This window comes from Cavia porcellus, unplaced genomic scaffold, assembly GCF_034190915.1.
Source record: "Cavia porcellus strain 051 isolate PalLab524CR breed Dunkin Hartley unplaced genomic scaffold, mCavPor4.1 scaffold_7, whole genome shotgun sequence".
NCBI lineage: Eukaryota > Metazoa > Chordata > Mammalia > Rodentia > Caviidae > Cavia > Cavia porcellus.
Genome location: NW_026947490.1, coordinates 23,824,566 through 23,850,044, shown reverse-complemented (window position 1 = coordinate 23,850,044; position 25,479 = coordinate 23,824,566). Strand labels below are relative to the sequence as shown.

At 49.5% G+C, this 25,479-nt stretch overlaps 1 protein-coding gene across 6 annotated transcripts; it reads right to left on the bottom strand.

The window, feature by feature from the left end:
• Ccdc61 (coiled-coil domain containing 61) lies at nt 1–23,692 on the bottom strand. Of its 6 annotated transcripts, none has more exons than XM_003464593.4 (14): nt 23,639–23,692; nt 16,594–16,752; nt 16,104–16,186; nt 11,481–11,638; nt 10,211–10,372; nt 2,911–3,121; nt 2,742–2,824; nt 2,034–2,203; nt 1,855–1,930; nt 1,401–1,543; nt 1,216–1,294; nt 979–1,039; nt 413–482; nt 1–304 (listed from the first exon to the last, which is right to left on the bottom strand). In XM_003464593.4, the coding sequence occupies exons 2-14, from the start codon at nt 16,739–16,741 to the stop codon at nt 207–209; spliced, it is 1,542 nt and encodes a 513-aa protein (XP_003464641.2). In that variant the 5' UTR covers nt 16,742–16,752; nt 23,639–23,692; the 3' UTR covers nt 1–206. The 6 variants fall into 6 exon arrangements, with proteins under 6 accessions (XP_003464641.2, XP_005001395.2, XP_005001394.2 ...); XM_005001338.4 differs by lacking the exon at nt 23,639–23,692 and adding an exon at nt 20,059–22,517; XM_005001337.4 differs by lacking the exon at nt 23,639–23,692 and adding an exon at nt 20,053–22,516.
• Nucleotides 23,693–25,479: the final 1,787 nt, after the last annotated feature.

The window sequence follows — 25,479 nt, the reverse complement described above, 5'->3', positions numbered from 1 at the left end:
TCCCTAGGACAAACATGTTTATTTACAAAATGTACACACCCTCCCTCCCACTGCCTGGAGAGAGGGCAGGGTTAAGGCCTCACACACCTGAGACCCCTGGAGGGGCGGGGTTTAGGTGAGGCTGGAAGGCAGCCCTGGTCCTGGCCCTTCCCTATGCCATACCCACTGGTGGGCAGGGGTGGAGAGGCAGTGCCAGCTCTCCATGGTCATGACTGAGTGTCCAGCCGGTTCATGTATTCCTGCAAGGCCTTCAGGCGGGCATCTATTTCAGCCATGTCAACTGCCTGGTGGTCCGAGCTGTATTCTGCGAGGACAGGTGTGAATATAGGGGGCTATGAAGAGGCTGAAGCCACAGAAGCTTCAAGCCAGTACACTGCCTTCATTACCATCCCAGCAGGGGCCCCAGGCTCACCTCTGATGGGGACCCAGCCTCCTGAACCAGTGAGGCGTCTCTGATTACTGCATTCCCGAGGGGTAGACTTCTGGTGATCAGGGAGGCAGGAAAGGCGGTTAGGCACTCTCCATCTCTCTCCCCTTGCCCCACAAATGCCACTGGAAATTCTGAACCCCAGGACCTCAGAGAAAATAGGGCTGACACCTACTGGGCACTCACTACATCAAAACTACTTTGTGTCATCCATCACAAGGGCCCTCCAAGGTGATGCCATTCGGTACCTTCCCAGGTTAACTGGTAATGCAACCTGGCCATAGAGAGACTAAACACTTCCAGTCATACAGGTGGAAGCGGCAGCCAGGTTTGAAGATCTGGTAACTCGAGGCCAGAAACTTACAGTATCTTATGTACCCAACTATTCTTCCCATCAATCACGTGGTCCTAAAACAACACCCTGTTCCCAGAAGCATCTCAGTCACTTCTGTAACCTGAGCCCCAGGACGGAATCATGGGAAATGGAGACAGCTAGCTGTCAGTGTCTAAAGGGTACCTTCCCTCCTCTGAGGCCTGGCAAAGACACTTACTGTATTAGACCCACTCCAAGGTGTGGGGCTGGGTGGCTTTCCACGGCGGTGACAGCGAAGGCTGAAAGAAAGGATAACATGAGGACCAGTGGTGGGCTGGACTTCGGCACTTCCAACGTGGCCCACTGCGGTGGTTTCCACTCCCCCGCCTCCATCACCCATTCTCCCTGCAAAAGGCTGTGTGCAGTCTCCCCAGACACCCTTTGGAAATGGTCCTTCTCAGGTACCACGCTTTACCCTCTGGAGCGCGACTCGGTGAAATCCTCAAACTCGCTGCAGGAGCTGACCGAGGAGCAGCGGCTGCGGAAACTGTCCACTAGGGGGAGACGAGGACCTGAGCCTGGAGGCTCGCGGGCCGGGTCCGCCCAGCTAGTCCTCGTCCTCCACTCCCCAACCCCCACCTCCAGCTCCTGGCCACTGACCAGAGGAGCTGCGGTGTCGAGAGCGGTTGGCTGTGTCCCCTCGGCTGGTCACAGCAGCGGGAGGCCGGGCCTGGCGAGACCACGAGACGGACGGACCGTCCCCGCTTCCTCCACTACCCAATCGGTTCCGCTGCTGCTGCTGCCTGAAAAACGGCAAGAAACTTACGCTTTGCGTCCAAATCTTGAGGGGAAGGGTGCTGCCGTGCCTCCCCCCCCCAGTCACAGCCAGGGCCGGTGACCCTGCCACATGGCATAGGAGGGGAGAAAGCAGGCGGCGACGCAAACCCGGTGAAAGTAGGAGAAACAAGCAAGCAACACAGGTGAGCGGTCAGGAGAGGGGACAGGCTCAGGAGACACGCGGGATGGAGGGGGGGTGGGCGGCTGGGAGGCGCAGGGTGGTGGCAGCCAGGACACGAGCAGGGATGAGGGCAGTGGAGAGGAAAGGCATGCTAACTTCATCCTGATCTCCTTCTGCTTCTTTTCCTTGGCTTTCACGAAGGCCGTGGGGTCGAAGCGCGGCGCGCGCCCACCTAGGACACAGCGGGGAGGAGGGGGCGGCGAGGCTGGGAGTTACGGCCCGCTCCCCCAACACCCCGTGACCTCCGCCTCCCCTACCAGGGGCGGGGCGCAGACCTGGGGGCGACGGCGAGGGGCGGGCGGCCCGGCCCCGACCCCGGGCCCCGCGGCCGCTCTCGCGCGAGGAGGAGCGGGCGGCCCCGCGGCCCCGCGATGTGGAGCGCTCGCGCGACGACGAAGCCCGGTCCTGCCGGGCCGCGGGCAGCCCCGCCGGCGGAGTAGGCCTCCTGCGAGCACAGGACCCGGTCAGCTCCCGCAGCCAGGACAGAGCCCAGCCCTGTCCCGGACGCACCGCAGGCCCGGCCGCGTCACCTCGGACACGCGCGCCGCCAGTCACCTCCCCACACCCGCCTCTCACGGAGCCCCAAAGATCGGTCCCTCTCCACAACTCTGCCAAAGCCCAGCAAGCTAACACACCGCCTTCTCCAGGCTCTTCTCCCCAAGGTCTCCCACATCCCACTCGGGACCTGCCCAACTTCCCGCCATCCACAGTTAATTCCAGGAGAGGTCGCCAGATCCCGCCGGCCCCGCCCCTCCCGCGTCTCCCAGCCGGATCCACCGCCAAGCAAGCCTCCCAATCTCTCAACGCCCACAAGGTTCACCAGGCCCCGCCCACCCACAACAGGCCCCGCCCACTCCATAATCCAGACCGGCCCGTTTCCCTCCAACTCCGCCCCTCCCCCGGCCCCGCCCACCAGCCCAAACACACCTGCAGCCCCGGGTGGAGGCTTCGAGGCCCCGCCCAACCCTGGCCGCGCCCCTCACCCCCTTTTGTACAAGGCCAGCTCGCTGGTCAGCGTCTTCAGCCGGGCTCGCAGGCTGCGCTCCGACGCCTTCACTTCCTCAAGCTGTGCGGAGGAAGACAGGGTGCAGGGGTCCAGACCCTGGCTGAGGCCTCTTCTAGCTCTGCCCCGCCGGCTGCACCGCCCCTCACCTCCTTGGCCAGGCGACGGCAGTCCTGGCCCCGGCGGGCGGGCGCCCTGTGTCCGAGGCCGCGCTCCTGCCGCAGCTCCAGCTCCAGGCTGCGCACCAGCCCGCGCAGCTGCTCGGCCTCCTGGCGCGCTGCCCGGCCTGCCAGCGCCTCCTCCCGTGAGCGGCCCAGCTGTACCTCCAGTTCTCGCTTCTCGGATGCCAGGCGGGACACTCTGCAGGGGAGAGACACAGACCAGGCTAGACAGAGTAGGACACTGTCATCTCCTCCATCTTCTCCCAGGCTGGCCTCCAACTTCTGGAGTCAGGCGATCCTTCTGCTTCAGCCTAAGTAGCTGGTCTACCACCACGCCCGGTAACGCTTTTAAAACTGGCTCAAAAAGACCCAACTGCACATCAGAGTTGGTGTAACACCAGAGAATTACATGAGGTAACTAAAACATTATTTTAGCAAATAAGATAATGGCCTAAAGAAAAGGGGGGGGGGATCTACAAAGAAGACTTTTTGAGACAGGGTCTTGCTTTGTAGCTAAGACTGGCCTTGAATTCAGTGATCTTTCTGACTCAGCCTACCCACAGTGCTGGGATCACAGGCATGCACCACCATGCCTGCCCTTTCACAACTCTTACACTTCGTGACTATATTTAGGATGAAGCAAATAATTATGTCTCTATCCCTGGAGACAGATTTTCGGCATAAGATGCAACTATAATTAAGGAGGTTAAGTAAACACAGACTTCATTTTTCTCGTTAAAGATATATTTCCTGACTCTTTCCACTAAAAAGTCCTAACTTCAGTGTGGACCCCCTCACAACAGCACCCCAATGACCACACCATGCTAAACACCACTTCCTGTAAGAGAAACAAGAACTTCTTGGAAAAATTAGTTATATCCGTTCTCAGGTTTAGAAGGGCACCAAAAAAGTTGGAGATCTTGAAATTCCAGAAAGCAAGGAAGCCATCAAAGACTTCTGGAGTCAAAAGCACATAGGAGCCAACAGGAAGAGTTCCTACAGGCCACATCCAAGATCACAACCCAAAAAGAGTAACTAGAGTAAAGTGATTCTCCGTGACAAGACTAACAGCTCTTGACCCAGCCCGAGGAGATCTGACAGTGCATACGACCCTGATGGTACAAAGGCACTTCACAGATCTGACAAGTTAAGGATCTTCACATGATTATCCTGAGTTATCAGAGGATTCTAAATATAATCTCAAGTACCCTGGTAAGGCTGGGAAATTAGAACATAGAAGGGTTGAAGGAGTATGACCAAGGAGCACAGACTGGAGAGATACAGTCACACACCAAAGGAAAGTCAGCACAGGTGTGTACACACACACACACACACACATACTGGAGCCAAAGGAGGCAAAAAATACTGTGCTAAGAGTTTGGGTGTGAGCCCAACTGATGTCCTGATCTCAGCTCAGTGAAAGTGACTTCAGATAGCTGGCTGGGAAGTCACTTCTGTTCTAAACTCCCAGTTTTGATGGTGCTTCGTTACAGAAGGCATAGCAAAGCAGCACTCAATCAACCAAGTTAAAATGTATGAGTTTGTAAAGATTCTAAAAACAAAAATCAGCCGGGCATGGTGGTGCATGCTTATAATCCCAGCCCCCAGGAAGCTGAAGCAGGAGGATCACTGGGAGTCCTAGACCAGCCTGGACTACAAAGTGAGCACCTGAAATGCATAGTGAGATTCTGTCTTAAAATGACCAAAAAAAACTAATTAATTTAAAAATTTAAAAAATCATTTCCATGTAAAGTAAGAGAGAACCAATTCATTTTTCTGACCAACATTAGATTAAAAAAAAAAATGTTAAACCTAGTATGGTGCCACAGGCCTTTAATCCCAGCTATGTGGGAGACTGAGGCAGGAAGATCAGAAATTCAAACCCAGTGTGAGCAATTTAGTGACTCAGCAGGACTCTGTCTCATCCCACTGGGGATGTAGCATAGTACAAAGGCCTTGGGTTCAATTTTCAGTCCATCAAAAGAGGGAGAAGGATCACAAGTTCAAAGCCAACCTAGTCAACTTAGCAAAAATTTATCTCAAAATTCAAAAAGGGCTGAGATGTAGCTAAGTAGTAGAGTGCTTCTAGGTTTGAGCTCCTGTACATAAGAAAATACATAAATAAATAGGGCTGGGGGTGGAGGTCAGCACTCTGTGGCTTTAGTCTCCAGTAGCACAAATATTTGATTGTTTGTTTGTTTTTGGTTTTTTTTCATTTTTATGGGTACCAGGGATTGAACTCACGACTGCCTGCTTTCAAGGCAGGCGCTTATGCCGCTGAGCTAAATCCCCAGCCTGCCAGTAGCACAAATAGAGAGACAGACAGACAGACAGACAGACAGACAGAGAGTGCGCTCTAGCATTAACCACACCTTTTCTGTGTGAATGCACCTGAGGGAAACCAAATGCTTAAGAAGAGAATGCTTTCACTGAAAAGTTCCAGCCAACAAAGTGGAAAGAATTATAGGATTAGATCATCACAATTTACTGGCCCCTCCTGAAATACCAGTGTAGCCAGTGGACCTCATGGGCTGTCAAGAGCAAATTAATTCACTTTCTCTCACTTTGTCTAAAAAGTAAAATCCGGAAGAAAAAATATTTGTATGAACAAAATTTTTGGCAAAATATTGAGTGTGCCATCAAGAATGAGACAAGAACACCAGCGGTCACTACTTCTTCTGTCCTCACACGGCATTGCAGGTCCCAGCCAGTCAGCATGATGCGGCAGGAAAAGTAAGTGAAAGGTAAGGATAAGAAAGAATTAATGAAATGGTCATTTGCAAATAAAATGATTATAAACACAAAACAAATCAAAACAGGGTCTACAGATAAGCTTGTAGAAATAAAGTTTAAAAAAAGGAATAAGGCTGACTGAAGTAACTATATACAAAAATCAATATGTATCAGTTATACAAACGTTATTATGAGCTACACCAGTGATGGGGACCCTACAGGATATGTGCCACAGTGGGCTGTTTGTTATCACTTAAAGCTCCAAAATATTCACCATCCATACTTATGATTCATACTTATGAACAAAAGCCTCCAAATATTCAAGGGAATCTAACAAAAAGTATGACAGAAGAAGCCAGGTGTGGTGGTACACACCTGTAATTCTCCCAGCACTCTGGGAGGCTGTCAGGAGGTTCGAATCCAGCAACTTAGTAACTTAGTGAGACCCTCCTACAAAATGAAAACTAAAAACAGGCTGGGAGATGTAGCTCAGCGTGACGCTCCTGGTCTCAATCTTCAGTACCATCACAAAAAAAAAAAAAAAAGTATGACAGAATCTCATTGAGGCCCTAAATAAAATCTGAGTAAATGTAGATCTATACTCTGTTCATAGATTGGGTTGCTATTTATAAAGATGCCAGCTGTCTCGAGATTGTTCTATAAAAAATTATAAATCAGCCTGCATAAAAATTACGCACCTCTTTGTTCATCAAAATAGTGTGATAATGGAAAGGCCAGCTACTGAGTGGGAAGAGGTTTCTGAACCATAAAACCAACAAAGAGTTCATATCCAGAATATAAAGAATTCCTCAGCCGGGCACATGGTGCAGCCTGTAATCCCAGCTGTCTGGAAGGCTGAGGCAGGGAGATCATAAACTCAAGGACTGCCTCGGTAACTTACCAAGACCATGGCTCAGAACAGAAAAATAAAAAGGCCCAGGAACGTAGCTCAGTGCTCCCTGGGTTCAACCCCTGGTACTGCAAATAAATAAACACATGCATACTCCTGGAAATCAACAGAAGCAGCAGAAAAATGGAAAAAGATAGACAAATAGGCAAAGAGCACAAATGACTACTAGCCACAAGAAAAGCTCCTCAACCATAAGGAACTGCAAATAAAAATCACAGCGATGCCATAAAGGCTTATAGCCATTTTTAAAAAAACAATTTGGGTTTGGTATTATCTAGTGAAGCCTACGGGAACAGGTCATAGCTGCACTCCTGTGGATCCACCTATGATGCAAGCTGTGTGTTTGCTTTCATGTGTGAACACATGTACGTGTGTGTGAGAGAAAGTGACCCCAAACTGGAAATTAACAATACCCATTCAACGTTCAGATAAATTGTGGTCGGTTGATTCATTGAAAAAATAACAATGAAAATGAATGAACTACTGCCACACAAAAAATTTCATAGAAGAATCTTAAAAAGATGTCAGGCCAAAAAACACAGACCCAAAAAAGTAACACAGTATTTAATTCCACTTTGTTGTTGTTATTCTTTTGCTTTTTTAAATCTCATTTAGAAAGGTGCAAAGAGCTGCGACTGAATTACACTGTTTAAAGATGCAGAGTGCAGGGCAAAGTCATCTATTAAGGAGTGTGAATCAGAGTAGGGAAAGGGGACTCTGCCTATTTTATGGGGGTTTTTTTGGTATGGGGACTCGAACTCAGGACCTTGCACTTGCCAGGCAGATGCTGTGCCACTGAGCTACATCCCTGGCCATGCACATTTATATTTTATACTTTATTGCGAGTGACACTTCATTCACAGTAAGAAAAGTAAGTAAAGAAAAATACTGGGTATGGGTGGCAGGAACCTCCTTCCCCAGAGCTTCTGATATAAACCTGCAGGGAGCACCCTGAGAGCTGGGATCTTTCAAAGCATACTGGGTGACGCAAATGGGCAGCATGTGTAAACCGCTGCCCTAGGTGGCAGGCTGAGGGGACTCTGTAAGAGAGGGTGGCCTCTCTCAAGAGCTCCCCTCACCAGTGTCAATACCTCCGACAGCAGGAAGTACCCAGCACTGCCAGGAAGGTGCCTCCCCAAAACCTGGCTCCAAATCTGATAAAGCCTAGGATCTCAACGATCACTTCCCCGGAAGTAACAGGGACAGAAAAAGACAGTCACCACCACCATCGAGAGAAAGGCAGCAGTCCAGACTGGGAGACTACAGGACAAAGAACCTGCTCTCTCCCACAGCTAGCTCGCAGCAAGACAGGCATTGGGAAAGATTTAAGAAACACAGGAGCGGGGGCTGGGGATTTAGCTCAGCGGCATAAGCACCTGCCTTGCAAGCAGGCAGTCGTGAGTTTGATCCCTGGTACCGATAAAATAGAAAAAGACAAAAAAAAGAAAGAAAGAAAAAAAAAAAAAAAGAAACACAGTAGCAAATTGCAACAGGCAGGCATATTCCAATTCTGTTTCAAACCAGCCAATCAAAACAGACATTTGTGGGGCTGGGGATTTAGCTCAGCGGCATAAGCGCCTGCCTTGCAAGCAGGTAGTCGTGAGTTCGATCAAAAAAAAAAAAAAAAAGACATTTGTGAGCATGCGCACTGGATGCCGAATGCGATTAGAGGATGGTGGTTGTATTCTTTTTAGGTTCATACTATATATAAAAAATTCACACTGAAGCATTTACAGAGAACATATGATGTCCCGAAGGAGAAGGGAAGAGGTAATCAAACAAGATGGCAAAATGTGGGTGACCCAGGGCTGGGGGTGTGTGTTATACTGCTATCTACTTCTGCGTGTGCTTGACAGTTTTCCTAATAAAACATTCTGTGGTTGCCCAGCTCCCCAAGGAGCTCTCCCATGGGCCCATGCATGGTGGCTTCTCCCTACCACTCCTCCCACCTCCCACCCCAACTTGAAGCCCGGCCTTCGCCAGCACAGCGCCTCCTAACAGAACCCAAGCCCCATTCTGCTGCAGGACAGAGGGCGCCACTCGCCCCGGGAGGGCTGCCAGCCTGCGAGACGTGCTGAACTCTCCGTATCTTTCCTAGCACCAGTCTGATACAGCTGACATTTATCAGGGCGACTCTCTGCCTGCTGTCTGGTTCCCCTCCCCTGGAAGTCTCTGCCGTCTCCCTGTCTGCTCCACCCCGCAGACACCTCAGCTCTGGCCAAGCTGCCGGCATGCATTCTACCCCAAGTATTACAAGCCGGGTGACCCTGAGCAGTTCCTCCTCACAGCTTTGAACTTGGATCTCTTTGTCTAAGATAAGATCTCTGTAAGGTGGTAGGAATCTAAGAAAAATGCTTAGACTGCACATCAGCTAGAGCCAGGCGTTGTGTGAACTCGATAAATGTCATGTAAATGAATGCACTAAAGAATTAAGGGGTGACTGAGTGAGTTTCGCAGTCTTCCCAAACCCCCCAACTCCAGGTGGGGAAGAGGAGAAAATAACAAGGCACTACCAGTTGTGGAATCTCCTCGCCCTCTCTAGTTCTGCAGTTGAGTCTAAAGGGCAGAGGGTGCCTAGTCATTTTTGGAAGCACAGGTGCAAGCCCGCGTGTCAATGGCTGATGCACAAACAGAATGAAGCTTCTCCTGCTTCCTACCTTGGCCTCCCTCTGTGGTCCAGCAGTACACCGCCAAGGGTCCCCCGGCCCTGTGAGAGAAGGCCAGCACTTGGCCACCAAGTGTCCATAACAGCTGGGGACACAAGGGAGTTTGGCACAGGCTGCTGGATGTCAGGTGGAGCCTGGCCATGTTCACTGTGACTGGGGAAAGTTCCCTGACTGCTCTGCGCTTCTGTAACAGGAGGGTGACAGCGGTGCCTGCCTTGTAAGGCATCTGTGAGGTTAAAATGAATTCAACCCTAAAGCATGCAGTAGGGTCCCTGACACACAATTAAACACTCAATAAACCTTAGCTGCTACTATTACTATAACTACTAAAACATCCCCCGACGCAGCTCCTCCAGAGATGGCAGTGCACAGCAGGTACCAATGCTCACCCCAAAAGCCTTCGCCTTCACCACTCACTCCCCTTGCTCTCACCGCATTCCCACTTAGTCCAGGCTTGGCACCTGCTGCCCTCTACCCAGAATGCTCTTCCCCTAACACAGCCCAGGGCCATCACGCCCCTGCTGCAGCGCCCTTCCTGCCTCACCCCACCTGTCTCCAATAACACGTTCAGAAGGCTAAACGACTGATGTCCAGCTGTGCCAGGCTGGGCTAGGAACTCACAGGGAGGAGAGGCCAGTGTCAAAAAGGCACCTGGCAAAGGTGGACTAAAACCTGACACAGCCTGACCGCCCAGCCCGACTGTCCACATGCAGTTCCCTCTGCTTGTTGCTCCCTTCCTTACAGGCAGAGTCAGGACCCCCCTGGGATCTCAGCCCAAAGCTGTCCCCCCACACTGGCTTGGCATCTGGGAGTCCAGGACTGGCTCAGTCACCACTGCATCGCTAGACCCTCCCAGTAAAAGGCAGGCTCAGAATTAGGGTGAATGCAGGACCACAGCAGCCCTCCCATGGGCCCAAATACACATGATCCCCAAAGCACAGGATGGGTGCCCCGCCGGCCCTGTGACAGCCAGACTCACTGCTCCCGCAGGTGCCAGATCTCCGTATCCCGCGTGTCCCGTGCATCCCGGACATCTAGCCCGCGAAGGCGACTCAGCTCCTCCTTCAGCGATCGGATGATGCCCTGTAGGACCACAGGGTCTGGCTTGCCCTGGTACGGGAGGGGCAGCGGGTAGTGAATCCTGAGGAGAGGGATTAGAACTGAGGCATCTCAGAGGCCAAGAAACCACCCAAGGGCAACAATCAGGTTCTGAGAGCCACAGAATGTGAAAATGCTCTGACTCCCGTTTCGGTCCCTGTCCCTGCCCACACATCCCCCTGCACCAGTCCTTCAGCTCTGGGAGCTTTTTACACAGCAGTTCCGAGGACACAGGGACAACCCTGGCACTGACTTGAGTAACCTTCCCGTCACACACATTGGCAGAGTGGACACTGGCCTCATGTGACCTGCAGCCTAGCACAATGCTAATCTAGACTCCACATGGCTGCTATGGTTGGCCTGACTGGGGTCAGCCCTAGGCTAGGGAAAGGCAGGCCACCTTCAACAGGTGCCCCTGGATGCCATTCAGAGAGGCAGGGCCACAAACAAGGCAGACACTGTCCCCAGTTACTCCAGAGCCACCCTCAATGTCCCTCCTTTCCCCTTTGCTGCCTCCCAAGGGAGAATAGCAAGCTAGATACTCATTTTCCCAGCATCCTTTGCATGTGACCACTTCTGGTCAAATATTGTAGGAAAGCTGGGCACAATGGTGCATGCCTTTAAACCCAGCACTTGGGAGGGTGAAGGAGGCTGAGGCAGGAGGATCACTGCAAGTTCAAGACCAACCTGGGCTACAAGTAAGCCCACGGCCAGCCTGAACTGCATAGTGGGACCCTGTCTCCAAACAAAGGTAAAAAAAAATAAACAAACATATATTATGGGAAATCTGTCCGGCGTCTTCAGCGAATGTTTTCGTTTTCCTGATAAAAACAACCCTGTCCATTTTCTTCCAGCAACTGTTTTCATGAAGTCAGAAAGTCAACACCTCAACACGGTAAGCACAAAAAAAAGAAATAAAAAGAACAAGCCTGAGTCTCCAACAGTACTGTGGCAGCTCCCTACCAAGACACCTTGTGAAGTGATAAACTATTTGTTTAAAGCATTAGTAGCAGTTACTCTGCTAGTGGTAGCAAAACACAACAGTAACTGATATGAGCCCCTACCCAGAAATTACAAAAGGATTCTTAAATGATACCCCCATATTATCTGGATACCAGGGCTTTGTCCCACCAGCTGCCCCCTACACCCACCTGTCGAACTCCACAGAGTAGATGAGGATCAGGTAGCGCTTGGAGTTGAGCTGGGCTGACCTGGGGGCCAAGGTGCCCGGGCGGCTGCCCAGCTTGCGGTTTCGCAGGGTCTCCAGGTCCGTGTAGGTCAGCAGGTCGAGGGTGACTGACTCACTGCTCTGTGGGAGAGGAGGGGAGGGGCAGCCACAAGACCCATGCGGCCACCTGCATGCCCAGCCCTGGGAAGCCTGGCCTCCCTACCCTCAGGCTGACAATCACCAAGGTCCTGTCCAGTGACAGGCGATAAGGATATGCTCAGAGAGATGAGCTGAAAGAAATAAGCACTCAACCAAAGAGGTATCGTGGACCTGCAGCTCTCCAAGCGCTGTTGGAAGACCTCTCTGGGAGTTTGTGAGGTCAAAACAATTTTCTTAATACTAAGACATCATGCGTCTCTCTTGCTGTGGTGACAGCCACACTAATGGTGCAAAAGTACTGCTGGGTAAACCTACAGATGCCTTAGCAGAACACGAGCCCAGGGCACCAAATGGTGCCAGCAGCCACTGCAACTGGCACTGCCATGCAGGCTCATGGGGTGCCAGAGGAGAGGGAGAAATAAACAAATCAAAGACAGGAAATGAAACAGAAAAGTTCATCTTGTTTCGTTTTTTTTTTTTTTTTTTATGTTGTTTCGTTTTTTGTTTTTTGAGGCAGGGTCTTATTATGCAATTCAAACTGGCCTTGAACTTGCAGCAACCCTCCTGCCTCAGCGTCCCAGTTGCTGGGATTAAGGCATGCAGCACTACACCTGGCTTAGAAATAGTCTTGATGAAAAGAGTAAAAAGTATTAATTCAGGGATTCACAACCCTTCAGTGCACATCTCACCAGTACTCTGTACACCAGAGGGTGATGGTATACTCAGCAGTAAGTGCCTGTGCCACCAAGTTCTGAGCTGGCTTAGCACTTCTTCATGGAACACTATTCTTGGAAGATAAAACTGACAGTCAGACTACAGTTATTCAGCCTCAGGTATTTAGCATGCATTTCCTCAAACATGAACAAAGGGAGGCTGTCTCTTCAAGAAAACCGCAAGTGCGATTCATTGTCAGTGGTGTCACGCAAGCTTTGCACTTGAATTTGAATTCAAGTTTCAGAAAGTGTGCACCTGTCACCGTGCATCTGATGGCTTCTCAATGCGCAAGACTCCACTGGGGAAATCACTGGGAACAGTAATAAATGTCACTCTCCAATACTGAGGAGTGAAATGGGTCAGCATCCGGAGGATCTATACAACTCAGTGAGCCAGTATTTCCCAAATGGCCAGTGCATGACATTACAAAATTGCACAGAAGTAAAAGATCCATGTGAACCACAGGACACATCAAGGGGCTTTAAGGTACCAATAGCAGCTCACTGATAAGCTTTCAGGCTCCACACTGCCACTGACCTTCAAGAAATTATACTTGGCCAGGTTCATTGTGTCAGTAAATACAATTACTTGAATAAGCTATTACAGTACTTCCTTTTCCAACTGTATAGCTGTGTGAGGCAGGAGTTTTCTATATATTCTTCCACTGCAACATACCAAACAGGTTAAATGCAGAAACACTAAGACTCCAGCAAATTTTGGTTTTCATTTCTAATATGGCAAATTAGAATTTTTTTTTGAAGCAGGTTCTTACTATATAGTCCACACTGGCCTTGAACTTGCTATGTAGCCAAAGGTGGTCTTGAACTTGTGGCAATCCTCCTGCCTCAGCCTCCCAAGTACTAGAATTACAGGTGTGCACCATTGCACCCAGCTTATGGCAAAAATGTAACCTGTATTAACAAAAGCTCTTTTATGTCTTTAATAGTATTTGAAAATATATATAAGACCACATATAGTAGTTTGAGAATCACTAATGATAAATGAGTACAACCACTAACAAACAGTATAAATTAAAAAGCTGGTAATAATAAAAACAGAACCTATATTGTGGGAGACAACTGGAGTGACTTCCCTTGAAGGCAGAACAATTGCTACAACCTTGTTTATATCAAGTCTGATTTCCTTATACTGTTAAATAGAGTTGACTATATTTCCTTCTCTCTTCAACTGGCTCTAAGTATTGCAAATAAGGCTAGCTGAGGTACTCAATATAATCTCTAAAGCCATCAGACAGTCTCCTGTTTACCTGCTTAGCTTTCTCTGTAAAAGATATGAGCACAGCGGGATGGTAGAGCCAACAGCTCCAGGAAGGTCAACTGGGTGTGAGTCTCAAGGTAAAGAGCTATGACTCCCCTGAGCACAAAAGTTTACTTATCAGAAACGGAAGCAACCGCCTCCTAAAACTATCCAGTTGTTACCACAACTGAATTATGCAAATTGATCCTTCTGCATATCCTTATCTCTGCATTTTGCAGAGATGCCTTTCTCCCACCTGGCCAGCCAGCTCAAGTTACTCACGTAATTCCCTCCATCCTCACTGTCACTCATCCCTGAGCCACCCCCTTTCTTCACAGGATAATAAATTCTGGGAGAGGCCTAGGATCAGGCCTTTGTCCACACATCCTCACGGGGACTGGATTTAGGACCCCTTGGCTACCCTTAACTTGGAATATGTCTTGGTGTCTATTCTCGCCCTGGGTTGCATTGGAATTGACTTGCTGAGACTCCAATAATGTCTCAATGGGATTACAAATATAACTTTTTACATTGTGGGGAAAACTGGAAGAGGGATTATAATACTTGGATAACTGCACTCAATATTTGGGATTACAATACATATAGCAGCTATTATTCAACAGACAACTCTACCAAGGTTTTTATATATAGTAACTCATTTAACCTTCAGAATATTTTTTTTTTTTTTTTTGTCTTTTTCATTTTTATCGGTACCAGGGATCGAACTCATGACTGCCTGCTTGCAAGGCAGGCGCTTATGCCGCTGAGCTAAATCTCCAGCCAGAATATTTTTTAAAATCTTCAGAGTATTATTAAATGGGAACTACTATTATCCCCAATTTACAGATAGGGACTAAGGCACAACACAGAGAAACTGGCTCCAGGTTTCCAGCGAGAAGCAGCAGTGATGAGTCTGAATTCACAGTTTGAATTCTTGGCCATGATGCTACAATGTGCATAGATTCTTTTTTAGGCAGGGTTTCACTGTGCAGTTCAGACAGCTTTTGAATTCACTTTGTAGCCCAGTCTGGCCTCAAACTCACAGTGATCCTCCTGCCTCAGCCTCCCCAGTGCTAGGATTGATTATAGGCATGCACCACCACACCCAGCATTGTACATAGATTCTAAAAGGCTGAATACTGGGTGAAGGATAAAAGTGGGGCTACAGGAGCTGGGGATTTAGCTCTGCAGCATAAGTGCCTGCCCAGCAGGTGCCAGGTCGTAAGTTTGATTCCCAGTACCAAAAACAAAAAGTGGGGCTATAAGAGACTGTCACTCTCTAAATGACACATTAGTTTATTATTATGAGGGAGTATTTTATCTGTAACCACAGAAACAATATATTTTATAGTTAAAAAATAACAGTAGTAAAAAAAAAAAAATAACAGTAGTACATAACCATCCCTGTCACTACAAGTTCTAATCTGCTTTTTTTTCCCCATTAATACTTTTAACTACTTGACATTAAAATTTTTTCCAATCTGGATGAAGAAAAATTAATTAATTAAAAATAAAAATTCCACCAGGGATTTAGCTCAGTGGCATAAGCACCTGCCTGGCAAGCATGAGGTCATGAGTTCAATCCCCAGTACCAAAATAATAAAAATTTATTTCAATGTTATGTCTCCCACTAGAATGTCAACTTCATGGGGACAGACTTTGTCTCTGGTTCACTGAAATATCCCCCATGTCTACAATGGCGCGCTGGCAAACCATAGTAGCTCAGCAAATGAAAGTTATAAATGGCCAGACTCACTGCCGTAACTGAATTCTTTTTTTGTTTTGTTTTGTTTTTGTCTTTTTCCTTTTTATCGGTACCGTACCGGGGATCGAACTCACGACTGCCTGCTTGCAAGGCAGGCGCTTGCGCCGCTGAGCTAAATCCCCAGGCCTGTAACTGAATTCTTATAAAACAGTGTTGAATCCTTTTAAAGCAGGTAGCAGAATACCTTGGAATGTATATCAATTCAGGAGGCTGAAGCAGGAAGATCCCTGCAAATTTAAGGCCAACCTGGACTACACAGTGAGTTCCAAGCCAGCCTGGACTACATAGGAAGAAACTGTCTTTAAAAAAAGAAACAGAAAAAGAGTAGAAAAAAATTAACTATATGTAATTAGAGACCCACAAATACACACACGCATGTGCACATGCACATACAAGCATGCATACACACACACTCACACACAGAGAGAAATGAAGAAATGGCCGCAGTGATTTTCACCAAAATATTAGCAAGCGTGCACCTGATGTGTGGAGTGATTGCTTTCTTCTTTACATTTCTCTGTGGCAAGAATCATTTACATGACAGTAACTATAATTAGACCCAGAATAAGCCATTTTATTTACATTTGAGAAAGAAGAAAAAGCCTTAGCCCTTCAACGAAAGGGAAAGCAGAGGGGTCTGCAAACCTCCAAGGGGGACCCATCCCTGGAACCTGGGGCTGGAGACCTCCGGACCCCCACCTCCGTCCCTACCTGGGTGAGGGCTGACTCCAGCATGTTGCAGAAGATGCTGAACTGTTTGAAGTTCCCTGTCTTGTGGGTCAGATCTTCAATGACTGGGTGGGAAGAAAGTTCCTCCTGAAGTCTCACCACCTGCCCAGCCCAAGGGCAACACATCCAAGTTCTCCTACTTCAGGGCCTCTGCATGGGGAACAAGGCCTCCATCCCACCTCCACCCCCATGGAGAGCTCTGCTCAAATAGTAGAGGCAGTGGGCAGGATTCCAGCAGGACTTGTCTTTTTTTCTTTTTTAACTTGAGTATATAGTTCAAGCTGGCCTTGAACTGACTTAGAGGCCCAGGATGCCCTTGAACTCGTGGGGATCCTCCTGCCTCAGCCTCCCAAGTGCTGGGATTACAGGCATGTGCCACCACACCTAGCTGGCCTCATCTTCTGGGGGAAGTTGATCCCAAGAAGGAGAGTTGAGCCCACCCCCCCCCCCAGGCAGGTGCTCAGGCACTCACAGCTGGCATCAAACTCGCCCCGCCACTGGTCTGCCGTCATCCGGTCCTCCACCTCCAGCTCCAGGACCTGCCCAGAAACCGCCACACGCACGGCATGCTCCACACCCCGGAAGACATAGTCCACCTGTAGGCCAGCTGGCTGGTCCATGGCCAGGGTCACTGGAGATGGGGGAAGACAGAGATGAAGGGCTAAGAGCCCAGACTCTGGAGCTAGAAGACCTGGATTCACATCCTGGACCCATCATTCATCAACTATGGCACTTTAGGAAAATGGCTTCACTGTTTTGTATCCCAGTTTCCTCATCTGGAAAATGGGTCTAATAATGGCACAGACCTGCTCTAGGATTAAATTGGACAATATACCTAAAGACTCTAAGAATTACGTCCTACACATTAATTACTGTATCCAACACATGCTGCCCAACAGAAATCTGTGATCATGAGAATCATGATTCATACTGATTATTATCCATGCATGAGTTTGTCCATCCAGCAGACATCTCTGGCACAAAAATCAAGCTAAAAAGAAGTACAGGGAGCCCAGAGGTCAAGCAGTCACAGTGGGCCTCTCGGAGGAGGAGTCCTTTGAGCACAGAGCTGAGGGAAGTGAGAACACAGCCATGAGCTCCAGAGCCAGGGAACAGCCAGTGTTAAACATCACCTATGATGCACGGAATCAGTCACGGATTTGATGAATCAGTCTGTTGTATGCATAAATGGCTTCTCTTAGGCAGCAGAGCTATGACTCACTTTACTTCTTCAAGAAGCTGGAAGAGAGGATCAGGCCTCCACTGCCCACCCAGGTTTCCCAGGGCTGGTTCAGAGGGGGCTGCCTGAGTTCCTCCCCAAGTTCTTCTGCACGTGTCTCTGAGAGACACTCTGTCACCATAAAGCAAGAGCCATCTTGGGTATTGACGATGTGATGAGAAAGCAGCCCACACCCCTGCTCTCAGGAAAAGCACAGTCACAAATACAACATGTACAAAGCTGGATGTGGTCAGTCCTGTCATCCTACCACTCTGAGAGGCTGAGGCAGGAGGATTGCAAGTCCAAGTTCAGCCTGGGCAGCCTAGTGACTCAGCAAGACCCTGTCTCACTATGAAAAATTTAAAAAGGGCTAGGATGCAGAACAATGCGAGGGCCCTGGGTTCAACCCCCAGTCACACACACACACACACACACACACACACACACACGATCACAAGTGGGAAAAGAGGATATGAGCAGGGAAGGAGCTGCTCTCTTAGCCAAGGTGGGAGGCTGGGAGGGAGGGCACAAGAGAGCTCAACATGGGGCTGGGATTTAGCTCAGTAGCATAAGCTCCTGCCTTGCAAGCAGGCAGTCGTGAGTTAGATCCCCAGTAAAAGGAAAAAGGACAAAAAAAAAAAAAGAGAGCTGAACATGAGAAGCACAGTGCCCAGGTTCTAGGAACAGCCAGGCAAAGGTATGAGGTGGCGTTTTCTTGGGTTTTTTCTAAAATCAGTAAAACAGGACAGCAGAGCTGGAAGATTATGAATGGCAAGAGGAGATTAAGTGATGGAACCCAAGATGTCACAGGGCAGATGATACCCACGTGGCCTTCGTTAGCCTTCAACGAGGTAACAGTGGTCACATTCTTAGACTGTTATGACTGAATAAGCACAAGTCTTGGAGAAACGGACCAATACGTGACATAGGGCAATTGTTCGGTCCATCTCGGCATAATCTTCATTATTGCTATTATTATTTTGTTTCTGAGATTGTCAGGGACCACAGGAACAAGGCAAGTGCGTGCCTCATAGAGCTTTTCCAGCACACAGAGGGAAAAACTGAGACTTAGCAAGAAAAGAGGCTCTGTCTTGGGTCCCACAGCTGTTCTATGGACAGAGCCACCATTGCGTGCCCTGGGACCCCTCCTCCAATGCCTGGTCTCCTTCACGCTGCCTCACTGGTCCTGCACGTTCGCCAGGAAGCCCTTCCAGAGTCTAACACTGGAAAACACATTATGTGCTGAAAAGATGAGCTTGAAACTAATCTTTTCAGAGCCCTTTCACCTTTGGGAATGAAATGAAATTGCTGAACTCTTCTCAGGCAAAGGAACAGGCTCACAGACTTTCAAATATTACCTCAGTCAACCCCAGAGCCCCTTTCTCACGAGTTCAAGGACAATAGCCTGATCCCCACATGTCCTGTCAGGCAATTCTCTGCCTCTACATCTGAACTTTTAGCTTTCTTTGGAGGGAACCTCTTTGAGCTGCTTTTTGGAGGGGCTCAGGAAACCTGGGGAGTCCCCTTCTCCGGCAAACACACTCTTGCAATTATGCTTTCATTCTAGGAGGGCTAAGAGGTTTAATAATCCCAGGTCTCCCTGCAAACAAAACTGTTGTACATTTCAACGAATATTTCATTCTTGGGTCCCCGAGGCGGTGCCTGGAAGTGCTGGCCCCACCCCACCAAGTACTCTAGACTCCACCCGCAGTTCCCGCCCACCACACTCAGCGAGCCAATCAGCGGCCGCGCCGCCCCGGTTGCCAAGGCGCGGGAGGTTACCAAGGAGTTGGCGGCATCCGCAGAACACCAGAGAAGCCGCACGGCATCACCGGCATCACCGCCCCCAGTCGTGGTACCCGAGGAGGAAGGGGGTCCGCCACACTTCATCCTACCGCCCACCCGGCCCTGCCCTCCTCTTCCCCACACCACCGCACAAGCCTCCCATTCTCACCCGCCACTGTAGCAGCTCATCCCCACTTCCACCGAGGGACTTAGCTCCAACCCAGCCACCTCGGTCTCAGGTATTCGGCCTCTGTGTTATCTGTGTGATTCCAACTCTTCCCTTCACACGCGCGTGCACGCGCACGCACGCGCGCGCACACACACACACTCCTCTTCCTCCTTCTCTACCTCCTCCTCCTCCTCCTCCTTCCTCTTCGCCCATCCCCTTCTGAAGGCTTATATTAAGTGTTGCCTGACTGCTGATGAACGAATCCCGCACTCCTGTCGCCTCGACTCTCCTCCCGGCCAGGACGACCCCGACCTTGCACATTCCAGCCCAGCTCCCTTTGCGCTGCAAGGGAGCAGCGCTTCTCCCACGATGTCCTGTTTCCACTCTGCTCTCCCACGCTGGAATGGGGGGAGCTTCTCCCTATCTCGGACCCCCCATGTTCTCCTATGGGTCCCTATATATTTTACCTGAAATCCTCCCTCTACTATTCTGCCAGAATTCTACCCATATATTTATTTGTTCAAGGTTCTACTCCATGCACACCCCACTTTTCGCCCGTATTCCACCACCCCCCATATTTCACCTGGATTCCTTCCAAATGGTATGCAAAACCCCCTTCCCAGCCGCACACACATTTTCCACCTCTCTTCCCTTCGGAGACCCCTCCCTGGCACACCTTCCTCCCGTTTCTGGGATTTCCCCCGGCAGTGGGCTTCCCTCCTCCTCTGTCCCCTCCCTCCCTGACCTTAACCCTCTACCTGTACCCTCCATCCTCGCTTTGTGACCAGTGTCCCATCCTGGTCGCTGATTTCATTCCAGCCCCAACTCTCTCCCAGCTCTGCTTCTGGGCTTCAAGCCTCCGGACCTGGCCTCCCCTCGCCTCGAGGCCCCGCCCCTACCGACTCGTGACGTCACCAACCAGCCCAGCGGCTGTGGACGCCCCAGTGCCCCATTCTGGCTCACAAAACTGGCACCAGTTTTCATGACATCAAAGCTTCAGCTCAGGTACACTCAATTTCTCTGCCTACAGCCCTCTCTCCCTGTCACCTTTCACTAAGGTGACCCCTTCTGCTCTCCAGTGTTACATCGTCTCCCTGGTTCCTCCTTCCAAACCCGTTCCTGGGATGTTCACAGGCTTCTGGGCCCCCAACCCAGGGCCAATTCTCCCCTCCATGTCAGACTCCTTAGAGGCAAATCCACACCACCTCCCACAGCAGACATGGCCAAATCACCACCCTGGCAGCTCCCTGCAGACCCAGCACCACATACTCTAGTCCGACCTGGCATTCTTGCCACCGCCCAGGTGACCGCATTCCTAGCAGATAAACCACGAGTTGAGAGGGCAAAGCTGTTATTCTTGTACTCTCAGTCCTGTCCTGACATAGTGACTAACAATGTAATGGGCGGGGCCACAGACCAGGGTCATGGCCACTGAGGAGACCGCCAAGGTCTTCTCTCCGCAGCTCCTTCCTGGTCACCCTGCAGGCAGCAGCTCCATCCCCTCCTGCCAGATGCCCTACTCCCAAGCTGGGTCACCAGCATTCCCAACACTGCTCAGCGGAAAGTCTGCCAAAGAGGAGGGGCTCGGGCTCGACAAGTCAGTCAAGTCACTTCCCTCCAGCCCAAACTCTGAGCCAATCTACTCAGAGCTTGGGTTGTGGAAATCAGCCTGACCATGGGCACTGTTCCTGGTCCTGGTCTCGACCGGCAAAAGCCCAAGGAGGAGCAGGGGAGTAGGAATGTGTTTCCTGCAAGCTCCTTCAGGCACTGAATTTGAGATCCTTTGCCCTTTGCTACCACGATCTGTCCAGGTTACTGTTCTACTCTGACTCTACCAACTGACACTCGACCCTCCCAGCTTAGCAACCCTGTGCACATCACAGGGAGACCCAAGAAGTGGTAAAGATGGCAATGACAGCAAATCTTTTAGAGCTAAGATAACAAACAGCTAACTGTGGTGTGCACACTCACCACCACTTGCACAGAGGATACTTTGCGCACCTATGTGCCCTTCCAGTGCCACATGGAGCCAGTGGAGTAGGCAGGTCTAAGAAGCCCAGTAGATGCAACAAATAATCTATTTCAGGTAATAGTGTTAGGAGGAAAATTAAGCCAGCTGAGGAGTCAGGCAGGGCCAGGAGCTAAGCAAGCTTTAGTGGTCAGCAAGGACTTGTCTGTGAAGTTAACATATGAACAGACCTAAAGGACAGGGAGAAGTCATACAGACAAGAACAAAGGCCCTGAGGTAACAATACACTTGCTCTGTGCAAAGGACAGTAGGAAGCCATGGCAGCTCGAAGTGTGAGCAAGGGGGATGCAGAGGGGTGAGAGTTGAGAGGAGTAAGGAAGAAGCTGGACTCCTTGGGGGCCTTGTAGGCATAGTGGGGGCTCTTGCCAAGTCAGACAGGAACCAGGAGGGGGAACAAAGCAGCAGTATGATCTGAATAGGGGGTCAAGGGCACTGGCAGGGAGCCCAGTGAGATTGCTCCAACAGAATAGGTAAGTACAGGAGATGGCCTGACCCTGAATGGTAGCAAGAGTGCTGCTGAGAACCGGTTGGATCTTGGATCTGTGTGTTCATTTTTGTTTGCAGTACTGGGGACTGAAAGCACTCTGCCACTGAGCTGCATGCCCAGCCCTCCCCTCAACCCCAGACAGAGCCTCACTAAGCTGCCTGGGCTGGCCTCAAACTTTTGATCCTTCTGCCTCAACCTCCCAAGTAGCTAGGATTACAGATGTGCACCACAGCACCTGACACTGAAAGTTAATGGATCTGCTGGCAAATAAACTATACATACAAGAGAAAAGGCACGAGTCACGGACAATTCCAAGGTATTTGTTCTGAATCCCTGGAGAGAAGTACCAGCCATCAACTGGGTTTAGAGGCTCAACAGATGAGACCACAAGCCTGTTTGAACTCTGGATGTTAGCTGGACTTCAAAGTAGAGTAAACCATTAGATATATTGCCCTGCAGTTCAGGACAGATCCAGGCTGAAAACAGACACCCAGGAGTCACCATTAGGCAAAGAGGTTGAAGCTGCTAGATGAATAGTACAGACAGAGAAGAGGGGAGGTCATTCTACCGATGAAGAAATGAAAGCAAAGAGAGGTCCAAAACTGGCTCCAAGCCAGTGTGATGTTCAGGCATAGGGCTAGCACTGGGCTAGGATTCAAACCAGGGCCACCAGAAGCCAGAGCCCACAGTCAACTGCCAGCAGGACTTGTTAGGAAAATTAAGAGTTAATTCAGAGCCAGGCATGGTGGCTCATGCCTGTAATCCCAGCACTTGGGAGGCCAAGGCAGGAAGATCGTTGTGAGTCCCAGTCTGGGCTACAAAGCAAGCTCAAGGCCAGCCTGAACTGCATAGTGAGACCCTTTCTGAATAAGATTTTTTTAAAAAGTTAATTCAGGATCTGGGAGTACAGCTCAGTGGGAGAGCTCAGGGTGCCATCTCTAGCACCGAATACTATTATTATTATTATTATTAACTTAAAACACTTGCTAGGTGCCTGCTCATAGTAATCCTTACTGTTAGGTCCCCCATCTGAGAGACAGCACAGTCATCATGGCAACAGTTCAAAGCTGTGCCCTCATAATGCACACCGCCTTCTTCCCAGAAGCCCCCATGGCTTCTCCCTCCTAAATGTCTGTAAAGGTTTATCCAGTCTCCTGCACTCCCACAAAATAAAGCAGCTCACATCAGTCCCCAGAGCCCTGCCCCCATCAGAGGCTATATCAGGCAGAACCTACCCTTTGTGTGCAGGGAGGGCCACCACAGTCTTCTCCGTGGTGACTCCCTCCGTGCCTCCTCCACTAAACTTTCTTATCTACTTGCCTCCTCTCTAATATTCTGCGTTGCTCTAGATTGAATACAAATCATTCAACCCCTTTATACCTCATCAGGGCAAACCCTCATCCCTAAGGGGCTCCCTTCCTCCCTCTCTCAAATACTGCTTTTTCATCACTCAAGTCAAAGTTTAGATCCGAAAGGGGACCCTTTGCCTTCCCAGTCCGCGATGTAGTGAGGCTCTCCCGTAAAAACCTCCCATTAAATCGCAACGCTGTATTATTACAAGAGCACCTTTATATTCTATCATCTGCGGTCTCCCGCATTACAGCTTCCCGCATTAAAGTCCTTCCTACGAGCTCAGACTCCCCGACTCTCACTCTAGCCTCTGTCCCACAACTCCTCATTCCACCTACTGCCCGTATTAAATCAGCTTCCCGTCCTGATTCCCACCCTGTGAGTCAGTCGCCCGTCGCAACCCACTCGCCCCCGAGAGCCCCCTCCCCCCAAGATCGTCGCCGCAGCCCGAGAACCCGGCGCTCGGGCCGCCTCTCACCTTCTCCACGGATACCACTCCTAGCCAGCGGTTCAACTGCCGGAGCTCCAGCCCCGCCCCAGGCAGCTTCCCACTCCTGATTGGCTTGCCTAACCCGCAGCCAAGTTTTCATTAGTCTAAAAAGACGCCTGTCACTCTGTCCCGCCCAGAGGAGTACCCGCCCTCCAAAGATTGCAATTGGTCAATTTGGAAGAGGTATTCCTAAACGGCTTTGGGAGACCCCCTAGCGTCTGTCTAGTCTCCAATCAGTACTGGCTAATGATGCCGCCAGTCATATAAAGGAATTGTTCCCTAAAGAAGGGAGGACCGAAGGTCCCGGAAACAAACTCTTGACTCCGCCCCCAGGTGGATGAAAGGTGTTAGCGGAGAGTTGCTGTGCGAACAGCCTGGAAGAGCTTGGTTGCGGCTCGACTTTAAAGACAGGTTGAGATTTCTCATTGCCTAATGCGTTTAAGTTCTGCACCAACCATTTTGGAAATCTGCACTTACTTAAAGCTCACAGCAGCCCGGGAAAATGGATATTATTTTAACTTTCTTTTAGCCATAGAGCCGGTTTGGCGAGATACAGACACTAGCCTGGATTTCACAGATGAGTCATTCATCCGGCGGATCCAGCTTCTGGAATTGAGGGGAGCGGGCCCTCTTTAAAAAACTATAAAAGCACGAACACAAAAGTTTGTATGAACATGAAACTGCCTTCGTAATATGAATAAGCGGAGCGCGGCGGCACTCTGGGAGGCTGAAGCTGAAAGATCACAAGTTCGAGCTCTCTCTGGGCAATTTAGTGACTTAGTGAAATCCTGCTCCAAATAAAAATGGGCTCCCAGTGTAACTCAGTGCGAAGGCCCTGGGTTCCACCCCCACTGCCGAGGTGTGGGTAGAAATATAAACTAATAAAGCACATACGTATTTTTAAAAGCTAAGAAATACTATAAACATTGTAAAACTACCCGAAGACAACATGGATTTTTAACGTAGTGTCCGACATGCCTACTTTTTGCTTAATACACATTTCACAATATACCCACAGAGAGAAAAGAAAGTATATTGGCCAATGCCCCCATCTTTATATTTTTTTTTTCTTATACTTTAAAAAAGTTTCAGCTTCCAACTTCGTATTGGTGATGTCATGTAAATTGGTGTGGAAAACTTGCATGTTAGCTGTATGTTTTGGACATGGTTTTTACAAACTAGCCTCTGGCTCAGTTCCCTCAATTCTTGACTCATGTCTCTTACCTAGGTGTTTCCAGAGTGGTCATCAGAGGACACAACCTGGCCACACTAGCCTGGGACTTTACACTTAAAGAGCATTCCTGGGAGCCATTCCTACACCAGAATAACTCGTTACATAGTTTAAGTATACCCATAGCCATCAGTGTCTGTGACCCACATAAAAATATGTTTCCAAACCCAATCAAAATCCTATAAATACCTGAAGCTAGTCCAACATCCTCATAGCAAAGGGATTTGCAACAAAGAAGTACCACAGGAAAAAGAAGTGGGCCTAGCCAATGGCACCTTAAATATCTTCCCTCTGCAAATTTTACAAAACATCGGACTATATGAACATATTACCAGGGCCAGGGACTTAGCTCAGTGGCATAAGTGCCTGCCTAACAAGAGCAAGTCATAAGTTCAATCCCTGGTACCAAAAATAAAATAGAAGTATAATCGCCAGGCCTGACACTGTCACCAATCATTGCACCCTCTCCCTCTCCACATAAGAGTTTTTCCACTTGTAAGTTGGATCTTGCAAAAAAAAAAATTAACACACCGGATTGTTACCAGTCCAGAATAGAAGGTTCACAAGACATCCCTGTTAATATCTCGAATTTTGCTCT